This window comes from Ciona robusta, chromosome 3, assembly GCF_009617815.1.
Source record: "Ciona robusta chromosome 3, ASM961781v2".
Classification (NCBI taxonomy): domain Eukaryota; kingdom Metazoa; phylum Chordata; class Ascidiacea; order Phlebobranchia; family Cionidae; genus Ciona; species Ciona robusta.
The window spans coordinates 5,112,943-5,123,395 of record NC_143237.1 but is presented as its reverse complement, the minus strand read 5'-3'; the positions used below and the strand labels follow the sequence as shown (position 1 = coordinate 5,123,395).

Sequence of the window (10,453 nt, the reverse complement as noted above, 5' to 3'; positions counted from 1 at the left end):
TTTTCAAACCGAGCATTGGACAACACACGTGTTAGTTGTAGTGTGACGGCTGATGTAATAGACAGACAACTGTCAGGTGTTGGTAATTCTGGTCAAACATTCCGTGTTTGCAGTTAACTATTCTCGGTGTAGGGATGACATATTTCCATATAACCACATGATGTAGTCAGTTCATACCACATTTGCGACTTGTTATTTGCAGTTATGTTCTTAAATTACGAAACATCCAGCTGAAGGCTGAAGCGAATGTTACGTCGTAAACTATTTATTATTAATTGGATTCATGGCAAATTCGTAAGCTGTTTGTTTTTACAGAGTTAGGTGAACACTAACGTGTTGTAGAACAACTGTTTGTTACGTTTAATTTGAAAACATGGCGGATAACGGAGATTGTGGAGAAAAAAAAATCAGCAAAAAGTTAGAATTTTATGATTACTATATGTAAAATTGATCAATTTCTAAAGCCTGTATTAATTTGTTAATACTATTCTTTTAAAAGTAAATGTATGATTATTAGAAAACAACTGGCAATTAATGTGAAATCTGAATGTATAAAAAAAGGGTTGAAAATGTCGTGCTTCTATTTCGTACGAAAGCTCTTGAAAGATGGTTTAATTTCCCGACCTTTACTGCTCTATGGTTCAAGAAGTAAACCAACACAATGTCAAATTTCACAGGAAATGGTGAAATCAAAACCATTTTCTTCTACACAAAAAACTTATTGGTATCTGAAAGCATTTTGTTTAAATTTATTCTAGAAATAATGTCTAGGCTGTAACCATATAAAAGTTTTTCAAAAGAGTATATATATAATTGTAATTATAAATTTAATCGCTTTTTTCTATATTTAGTGAAATGAAACGTCAGCTTAAAGCTCAACAAAAAGCAAAGGAAAAAGCAGAGAAAGCAGCAAAAGCATTGGAAAATGCCCCAAAGGAGGTTAAACCTGAAAAAACGGCTTCCAAAGAAGAAGAAACGTTGGATCCAAATGTAAAAAGTGTTTGATTTTGTATTAAAATAGATAACCTATGTAGTGGGGTGGGGGAAGATGGGACACCTTTAGCACAAAATATATAAATATCCTGATCGTGTTCTAAACAATTAACAACGGTCTATGAAAGTCGCGAGAACAAGGTTTTATAATTCTTTAAATGTTCTTTGTTTACTACCAAAATGTAGGAGAAAATAGAATGAAAAGATGTCCCATCTTCCCCATCCTACTATACCTTTATGTTGCTTTACCAGTCTGCAGAGTATGGCAGATGTACAGGCAATTTTGTATAAAACATTTTGGTTATGCTCCATAATTTGTTCCACGTACACCAATTAATGATAGCATTCGCGCACTCGTAAATAATCGCTTTGCAGGCACAAAATTTTGTTTTATTTTTGTTATCTTGTTGAGACGTGTGTTAGTGTGTATATGTTCTTATATTTATATAGAAACAAAATATTCTTACTTCTATTGTCTCTTTTCTTTCCACTCTCCAGCAATACCTTCAAATCCGTAAGAACACAATCACAACTTTGCGTCAAAACAACATTGAACCATACCCCCACAAATTTCATGTTTCTACATCACTAAGTGACTATGTGGAGAAATACAACAACATTGAAGTAGGTTCCCACTTAAACGACCAACAAGTCAGCATTGCAGGTGAGGAATTTTTCAATAAGTATTTTCTGTTATTCTATTTTTTGTGGGTGAGGCCATAAGGTCCTTGTTTCTATTTTTAGTAAACTGGTGTAACTAATAACTAATGCATATAGATATACATATATTTTCTTTTTATGGATATTATATATATATAAATAATTTTTTGAATATTACAAATGGTTAGAACTTCTTATAAAATCTAGTGGAGAATAAGGGAATAGTATGCACTGGACTATTATAAGATTTTTAGCACTACCATTGCTGAGGGTACCAACTAGACTGGGAGATACATGATGCATATTTCTAAAATAAGCTTGTTTATTGGTCATAGTAGTGTTAATGAATTATATTGTATATTTATAACAGGTAGGATTCATGCGAAAAGGGAAGCAGGTCCAAAATTAATCTTCTATGATGTTCGTGGTGATGGTGTCAAACTACAAGTGATGGCCAACTCAAAGTTAATATTGTTTGTTTTAGCTGATATTTACTCTAATGCTAAGACTGTTGTAAGATTTCATCATCCAAAGATATATTTGCCTTGTTTACCATTAGGCTGTTCAGCTGTTTTATATAGTGATAGCAAACATTACAAAATATTTCTATTTTAGAGCTTTAACTGAACATCCATTAATTGTGTAGTTTAACCCAAATTTAAAAAGCGGAATTAAAGAGATATATTTTGTGTTCTATACCTGAAATAATCTCTTTTTTTTGATAGGTGTCACATTATACATTTTTATTCATATAAAAATGTTTAATTTTTTTTAGAATTTTCCAGCTTACAACTGTAATGTTAAATCTGTAAACCATAAACCATAACAGTCATAACACTTCATAATGTTGTTGTTTTTGCATCCTAAAGATTAAATTTTATGTTTTATTTTTTCCAAATAGTTAAATTTTGTGTTTCAAATTCTGCCTTTTGGTTGCCTGTCACAGTTTTATAACGTTTGGTACATTCAAGCCATGGGCTTTACTTTATACTTACTTTCTCGACAGAATGTATTCATCGGAGGAAGCTTACCAAGAAATCAACGAGAGGACACGAAGAGGTGACATCATCGGTGTTATCGGACATCCTGCCAAAACAAAGAAAGGGGAACTCAGCATTGTTCCGAACACAATAGAAATCTTATCTCCATGTCTTCACATGCTTCCTCATCTTCATTTTGGTTTGAAAGACAAGGTAAGGATTTTGGTAATGGAAGTATTATCTACTAAACTACTATTACTTGTAAAAAACAAGCTGTTGTTATTCGCGCTTTCTCGTTTTATTTTGGATTTTCTTCCTTTATTATTTCCTCCACATAGTGAACATTAAGTTTGTGTTAATACGTCTCAAAAAGCCTTCGTTGTATTTCTGCCTTCAGGATGATAAGTAAATTGTGTGGCTCGTTGTAGATCAGCCTAATGTGAGAAAATTGACAATTTTTGCTTTTCTAACCATCAGGAGACTCGGTACAGACAGAGGTACTTGGATCTCATCATGAATGATCAGACACGGCAGAAGTTTATAACACGAGCAAAAATCATTTCTTATATACGTTCTTTCTTTGATCAAATGGGATTTTTAGAGGTTAAGTTACAATAATCTTTTTTTCTAAATGTTGTAATTGTGGTGCATAACTAAATAATAAAAATACAGATATTAAAAGATATGTAGAAAACATTAAACAGTATAAAGCTCACAGATCATTTTAATAGTTTTTCATGATTAGTGATTTTTGTACAGGTTGAAACACCCATGATGAACATGGTAGCAGGAGGAGCTACTGCCAAACCATTCATCACTCACCATAATGATTTAGATATGGACCTTTACATGAGGGTAGCACCAGAACTTTACCTGAAGGTGATTGGTTGATAGTTTAAATAAAAAAAAAGCGGTGCACTTGCCGTAATGTACTTAGATCTGAGTTGAAATGAAGTTTTACCTTAATGACTGTTTTAAAAAACTTAAAATGTTTCTAATTGTAATGCACCTATAAAGAGATAATCAATCTGGTTTACGTACCATGTCCCCTGTTGTCAGACTCAGTTGTATACCATTGCATAAGTTTTATAGAATAGAATGCACCAAAAACAGCTATCAACAAGGAGGTATTTATTTGGTAATTTGGATTTCACTATAATTTTAATTAAAAGATAAATTTCTAAGATAAGTTGTTCTATCATGACTATCCATAGATGTTGGTTGTTGGTGGGTTGGATCGTGTGTATGAGATCGGTCGCTTGTTTCGTAACGAAGGTATCGACATGACGCATAACCCGGAGTTCACATCGTGCGAGTTTTACATGGCCTATGCTGATTATGAGGATTTAATGAAGATATCTGAAACTCTTATTTCTGGTGAGTTAAACTTATGCTTGTTTACAATTATCCAGATGGTGTGGGATGACGTACTCACTGTTATTAAAGGTTTTTGTTTGATAGAATTTATTGTACTAATTTTTTATTGTAATAAACCTCAAAAAATCTGCACCAGCTATTAAACGTGTGAGTACCTTGTTGAAAAATAAAAATTCTGCATAAACTGTTTTTGTCAGCATATAATAAATACAACAAATGCACCAGAAGAGCTTTGTGTTAGTCAAAAGTCTGTACATCCAGGAATGGTGAAACAGATCTGTGGATCGTATAAACTCACTTATCATCCTGATGGTCCGGATAGCGAGGGATACGAGGTGGATTATACTCCTCCCTTTCGCAGACTTCGGATGTTGCCGGATCTAGAGAGATTAACCGGGATGGAGTTTCCAAAACCAACCGAACTTCACACAGCAGGTAAAAACATCATGAAAATGGGTTGTTTTTAATCTAGTGCTTTTGTGGTTAATGTTTTATTTAATAATAGGAGCTCAGGCACGACTCGATGAGATTTGTGTCAAACTTGGAGTGGAATGTCCCCCTCCACGTACTACTGCACGCTTGCTGGATAAGGTAAGTTGTGATTTGAATATGTTTGGTAAAAAATCCAACCATAGTGACTTGTAAGAGGCATTGACCGTCTTGTTGTTCATGTTTTCCAACAATAAGTAAAATGAATATATTTTTAGTTGGTTGGTGATTATCTTGAGGTAACTTGCATCAACCCAACTTTCATCACCGAACATCCAGAGATCATGAGTCCTCTTGCTAAGTGGTTAGTATTGTTATCTCAATCTGAAGAATTTAAAATTTTAAATATTGCTTTGTAGGAATTAAGTGATAGTTTAAGCTGAAAGAATAAAGTTTTTAGTGTTTTTGTTATGTTTCTTCAAGGCATCGATCCATCAAAGGTTTAACTGAGAGGTTCGAGTTATTTGTAAACAAGAAGGAAATATGTAATGCTTATACTGAATTGAACGATCCAATGATACAACGACAAAGATTTGAACAACAAGCTCTGGTGATAACAATGTTAATGTTTTACTTTAACATATGTATCCGAATACTGAGGAGTGGTTGTATATAAAATAACTGTTGTGTGAGATCTTTAAATGTGATCCAATGGTACCACCTAGGTTTTAAAAACCAAAGCAGTTCCTGAAAATAATAACTGTCAAACCATAAATCCCACCGCTGGTGTAAAATAAACATCTCATATCATTAGTTTAAAAGTAAACACTCAGTTATGAAATAACCTGGTTGTGTTGTTGTGACAGGACAAAGCAGCTGGTGATGATGAAGCTCAAATGGTAGATGAGAATTTCTGCACAGCTCTTGAATATGGTTTGCCACCAACTGGTGGTTGGGGTATGGGCATTGATAGATTGACGATGTTTCTAACTGACTCTAATAATATCAAGGTGGGACACGTTTTGTATTGGTGGCGAGTTTGGTTTTTGTTTGCAAAACTGGAGCAAATCACTTATTATGCTTTTAGCTTGTTTAGCTGTTTTTACGTGAGAAACATTTTAATTTAAATATTGCAGGAGGTTCTTCTCTTTCCTGCCATGAAACCTGATGACCAAGTTCCTAAAAAAGCAGAGGATCCTCCTTCCACTTGAATATGGCTTCTTGACTAACTATAGATTTGGCTTAGTTAAATGGTTTTGTGTAATTGCTTGAAAAGTTAGTCCAATTTCTGTATTGCAAAGTTCATAAGGTTGTTTATGGTGGTAAACAAGTCTGTACAACTCTTTGACTTATCAGTTAGGATTAAATATAGCATGTAAAAATTTATAGCACATTCTGTTGTAAACAACCTGCTGTCCACGTTTGTTGCTCTTTCCAGCACATGCATAGGTAGTAGGTACATTCAAAAGAAATTATTCTGACATAGTGTAATGTTCCTAATACAAAATTCTAGACTTGGTTGTTTTTATGGTTGTACTTGCTTTCTATTAAGGATAAAGACATGTCCTTGGGTAAATAAAAATCTGCCAAAATAAATGTATGTTTTGTTTTAGCAAGAAAATACAAGGTAGGAAAAATTGTTAAGTTTATTTCGCTGCAGAATCGATAAGAATAGCACATGGCTTCACGAAGCTCCTCTGTACACACTGCAATCACTAGCAGCCTTCGTTATTAGAAGATACAGTTGTTGGTAAATCTGACTGTACATACAGCATATCATAAATCTTCCTTATCCTCCAAAAAAGTTGTTACTGAGTTGTAGTGTTCTCCTAAACCAAGTTCATGTCTGTGGTAGCTGTAATAATAGACACATTTTTTTCTAAATCTGATTGTGTCCATCTTGGTGGTTACCAAGTGTTTTAAAATATCCATATATCACAAATTCACCACCACACATGTAGTACATTGCCTTGTTCACATTTTGTACTAAGAAAGAGCACACTGGGTTAATAGACCTGGTTTAAAATTAAAGTTACCTCGCAAGCCTTTCAGGATCTCAACCCATACATAATTATAGAAATCAAACCTCACAACTTACGTTAGCAACACAGGACTTCCTTCATATTCTTCCCCAAGTTTAACTGTAGCTGATCCAGCTTGTATCACATGTATGGGAATCTTAAATACATGAGAGATAGCTTGCAGTTCAAGTTGTCCGCCCCATATTCCACTCTTCTCTATATCACTGCAGTAAGTTTCAAAATCATCTAAAAATTGAAACTGAATTAGATTTTTTTACAATGATTTTAAAAATTGCCCATTACCCGAGGTATATGCATCTCCAGCATCTGTGGAAAGGAAAGGCATGAAGTCACCCACATGATCCCTCATATATGATGCTGTTCGCTTTCGCAAGTCAGCCATGTTGACGATGTTATTGGTAAGTTGATCACATATGGCATGGTACATGCAGTTACCATCTGGTGTTACCTGAAACACAGTTTTGACATAAAACGCTATCAAATTTTAAATTATTTTTAAAAAATAGTTTAAAAAATAGCATCTAGTATCAGTAATAAGTTTTTGACCTAAGATGTTCACAAACTTACAGGTTTTACCATCAACCCTTGCTCCTTAAGGATCTTCTTTATTTCTTCCTCTTCCTTATGTCTTGAAGAGTTTTTATAATCCAACTCAGCTTGTGCCAAACGTTCGGAGATTTCCTTGGCTTTTAATGCTTTCTTCACCTGTAAAAAAGTATTTATACATTTATGTTTAAACTATATTCCTAAGTAAAGTACCTGTTTTCTTTTTGCCTTTCCTTTTGACTTTTGGACTAACTCAACTTCTACCACGTTACCAGCACCAACTGCTGGACTGTCACCACCTTCTTTCTATAAACAATTCGGCCGATTATTTTTTTTTTTCCCTTACAGGGACACACGGTCAATATTAAATACAATGCTATGCAACTTCATAGGTTACTTTCCAAAAAAATATGTAAACAATAAATATGATAATTCATTCAACCATGGTGCTTAACTTACAAATATTTTAATGTATAAGTTATACCTCCTGCTGTTGATCAAGAGCTTCCAGCTCATGTTTATGCTTGGTGGTCAACTCATTTTCCAATTCTGATATTTTCTGTTTTGCCAACTTATCTCTTTTCTTGTCCCCCTTTGGCACAGCTTTCTTGATCGTTTGAATTTCAGCTATAAATGGGACAGTTTATTCACTCATGATATTTTGTCTCGGCTTCATGGGATTTTGAACTTAACATACATGTGAAAATGTGTTAACTGATGCATCTGATGTTGTGCGTTAATATAGTTAGGCTATGTCATTTTGTACGTTATAGGTTAATAGGAGGTTATAGAGTATATAATATACCTTGTAAACTTTTCTTTTCCTTCCGGTGTTTCTGTAACAGCGCTTCCTTTGCTGTTAAACTTTCGATTTCGATATCCGACATGGATTCTACTGCAGTTATTCCTTTTTATTACGAATTGCGTTCAGAACTATATCACATTTCCGTAGTAATGTAACAAAAGTTAAAACTAAACCATGACTTTTAGGTGATTACCCTGACTCGAAACAGTCGTATCCCTCTGTTATGTAATAAATTTAACTATCTGGGTTAAAAGTGCATATTGTTGCAGCATTTATTGTCTTTTTTTGTCATGTACATAGATTAATCACGATATATTAATTTAACTTTGATGATGTATCAGATTTCTATAACCAATCGCATATTTAAGACGTCACAATACGTAGCATTGTTTGTATTTGTGTTGTGATTCTATTCAGGAACGTTAAGCAGCGTTGTGTTGTCCAGGTGTTGTACTAATATTCTTTCCATTTGTGGGTCGTTCTCCGTATTGCGTGTTTTTTTACAATTCGTCTTGAACTCAGGTAAGAGTATAGGCTACTCGTGTTCTCTCGTTACCCCCGCGTATATGATATGTATGTATAACCAATATATATATTCTATACACATATAGTTATATATACATAAGTACAAACGTAATTTCTTTTAGGATTCCTTATGCTAAAAAAGATATACAGCTACTGATCTAAGATGGTGCATATTCATAACCGAAAGTTAGTTGCAAAGTTGGCAGCAATAAGCGACGCAGCTGAAGATGTCGTCGACCAAATATTATTCACTCGAGAGGATGAAGCGATGATTGGTTGGCGTTGTACCAAGCCTTATACCACTCGAAGAACCAACTTTGGAAAAACAAAATCTAAAAAAGAAGATAGTCAATTAAATAAAAAGAGCCAGCTACCTCCACTTCCTCTGCAGTGGAAAAATATCGCTAATTTTGCTACCGAAGCCGTGAAACCTGTTATACCGAAATCTGAAAGGAAAAATGGCGAAAAGCTGCAGCGAAAAAAATCAACTGCATTAAATAAGAAAAAGCTGGAAAAGTTGATATCAATGACAACGCACTATAGTGTTCAAGACTCGTCACTCAATAAAGAAGCGACGAATGGGGAAACTATACAGCCGACCGTGCATGAAAAACCGAATAAAAGAAGTCTAAGTCCCGTAGAGGCAGAAAGAAGGTTTCTACCTACTTTCATGAACCAGATACCAAACCTAGATCGAGAGTTACTTGAAGACAAGAGGATTTTAAAAAGATTACGAACCATCTCTTCCAGTTCAAAACGGTACGGTGCGACACAAATCGCTTTGCACTATGGCCTATCTGGGCCTGAGCTAAGAGGAAATTTAAACACACCTAAATTACCAACAGTAAAGTCACCCAGTGAGGCTACTGTGGCTCCGCATGGGAAGAAAAGGCGTTCGCGACTCTCTAACTCCCATAAACACATTAAAAAGAAAGTCGACCACGTTCAGAAAAGGTTGAAGGAACTATCTCACCATGTGCTTTACCCTGCACAGCATTCAGAAGCAAACGGAAAAGAGGGAAAAGATCAGTGGGTTCATGTTCAATGTAGAGACTCTTCTAGCCAACTCCGTCCTACAGCAAACGTGCAATCTACCCGCGGGACTTTGACAATTCCGAGCATGAGTGAAACGGGCGACGGTTACGATTGGAAATTTGCCCCCTTGCTTCCCCCTATACTTAATCAGCATATTAAGTTGAACTTCGGTAACAGCAAGAAGCGATTTTTCCCAAAGAAACCATCAAATAGTGTGACCGCCATCACTCAAGCTAATCAAAAAGTGGGATACAACAGCGCTTCAATTTTAAAAATTAAACGCTCGGTGGTAACGCCAGTGTTGCCAAAGGTCGCTGGGTCAAGTTTGCAAGATGTTACGTTTAACAATCCCTATATGCTTACCACGAAATACTAGAATAAAATGCAGCATCCTTATTATATGGTAACGTAGGCCGGGCGGTCGGTGGGTTGATATAACATCATGTATCTTGCGACCTAACACGTTTTGAGCATCGGGCAAACTTGTCCCGAGTAAACAACAAAAGAAAAGCATAAAGAAAATAAGTGTATACGGATCAACCATGTCGTGTTATATTACATGTTTTAAATCTACGTATTGTGCGATGCTATAATGTGGCAGTCCATTGTACCTTGAACTAAGGAGCATATTCATATACATTCCTGTAAAATTCAGAAGACATTGTTAAGGTTATCTTTTGTTAAATAACTACTAATTACATGGATATTTTGTAGTAAAAATAAAACGACTGTACTTTACATGATTTGTTAATATTGCAGTTTTATTTCGTCAGTGCTTGTGTCAGCTTTTAGCCGGTCTCGGTGTGTCGTAAAATTTGTTCTTTTCTGTTTTTAATGTAGTGTTATGGGGAAAGATAGGACAACTTGTTCTTCTATTTTCTCGTTCCATTTGGTAGTAAATAAAGTACATTTAAAGAATTATAAAACCGTATTCTCACGACTTCCACAGGCCGTTGTTAATTGTTTAATACACGGTCAGGATATTTGGATATTTATGTGCTAAAGGTGTCCCGTCTTTCCCCATTCTATTATGCAACAACAAGGATATATCGTTAACTCTT

The 10,453-nt window shown here is 34.9% G+C and overlaps 3 protein-coding genes across 5 annotated transcripts; 2 read left to right on the top strand and 1 right to left on the bottom strand.

Moving 5' to 3' along the window:
- Positions 1–276: 276 nt before the first annotated feature.
- On the top strand, positions 277–6,035 carry LOC149738428 (lysine--tRNA ligase-like). 2 transcript variants are annotated; one of them, XM_089873733.1, is made up of 14 exons: positions 277–417; positions 852–990; positions 1,492–1,657; positions 2,024–2,117; positions 2,660–2,846; positions 3,111–3,236; positions 3,393–3,512; positions 3,848–4,010; positions 4,272–4,445; positions 4,516–4,601; positions 4,718–4,803; positions 4,923–5,049; positions 5,306–5,449; positions 5,576–6,035. In XM_089873733.1, exons 1-14 carry the CDS (start codon positions 374–376, stop codon positions 5,648–5,650), a joined length of 1,731 nt encoding a protein of 576 aa, XP_089729859.1. In that variant the 5' UTR covers positions 277–373; the 3' UTR covers positions 5,651–6,035. The 2 variants fall into 2 exon arrangements, with proteins under 2 accessions (XP_089729859.1, XP_089729858.1); XM_089873732.1 differs by lacking the exon at positions 277–417 and adding an exon at positions 497–724.
- A 36-nt stretch (positions 6,036–6,071) lies between these two features.
- LOC149738427 (deubiquitinase OTUD6B-like) lies at positions 6,072–8,120 on the bottom strand. Of its 2 annotated transcripts, XM_089873758.1 has the most exons (7): positions 7,833–8,102; positions 7,512–7,654; positions 7,241–7,333; positions 7,049–7,186; positions 6,764–6,929; positions 6,538–6,706; positions 6,072–6,294 (listed from the first exon to the last, which is right to left on the bottom strand). In XM_089873758.1, the coding sequence occupies exons 1-7, from the start codon at positions 7,912–7,914 to the stop codon at positions 6,216–6,218; spliced, it is 870 nt and encodes a 289-aa protein (XP_089729884.1). In that variant the 5' UTR covers positions 7,915–8,102; the 3' UTR covers positions 6,072–6,215. The 2 variants fall into 2 exon arrangements, with proteins under 2 accessions (XP_089729884.1, XP_089729885.1); XM_089873759.1 differs by lacking the exon at positions 7,241–7,333 and having other exon boundaries at positions 7,833–8,120.
- A 93-nt stretch (positions 8,121–8,213) lies between these two features.
- Positions 8,214–10,432, top strand: LOC149738426 (uncharacterized). Its single transcript, XM_089873741.1, has 2 exons — positions 8,214–8,354; positions 8,480–10,432. The coding sequence occupies exon 2, from the start codon at positions 8,521–8,523 to the stop codon at positions 9,766–9,768; it is 1,248 nt and encodes a 415-aa protein (XP_089729867.1). The 5' UTR covers positions 8,214–8,354; positions 8,480–8,520; the 3' UTR covers positions 9,769–10,432.
- The last annotated feature ends 21 nt before the right edge of the window (positions 10,433–10,453 follow it).

What these genes read in the sequence shown, in the direction of transcription:
- LOC149738426 (XM_089873741.1), top strand. Translation starts at nt 8,521, where the DNA reads ATGGTGCATATTCATAACCGAAAGTTAGTTGCAAAGTTGGCAGCAATA.
- LOC149738428 (XM_089873732.1), top strand. Translation starts at nt 507, where the DNA reads ATGATTATTAGAAAACAACTGGCAATTAATGTGAAATCTGAATGTATA. An exon ending in AACCGAACTTCACACAGCAG is followed by an intron (nt 4,446 to 4,515) that starts GTAAAAACATCA and finishes ATTTAATAATAG; the next exon opens with GAGCTCAGGCACGACTCGAT. An exon ending in GATTTGAACAACAAGCTCTG is followed by an intron (nt 5,050 to 5,305) that starts GTGATAACAATG and finishes TTGTTGTGACAG; the next exon opens with GACAAAGCAGCTGGTGATGA.
- LOC149738427 (XM_089873758.1), bottom strand. Translation starts at nt 7,914, where the DNA reads ATGTCGGATATCGAAATCGAAAGTTTAACAGCAAAGGAAGCGCTGTTA. An exon ending in GGAAAAGAAAAGTTTACAAG is followed by an intron (nt 7,655 to 7,832) that starts GTATATTATATA and finishes TCCCATTTATAG; the next exon opens with CTGAAATTCAAACGATCAAG. An exon ending in GGAAGTCCTGTGTTGCTAAC is followed by an intron (nt 6,295 to 6,537) that starts GTAAGTTGTGAG and finishes CTATTATTACAG; the next exon opens with CTACCACAGACATGAACTTG.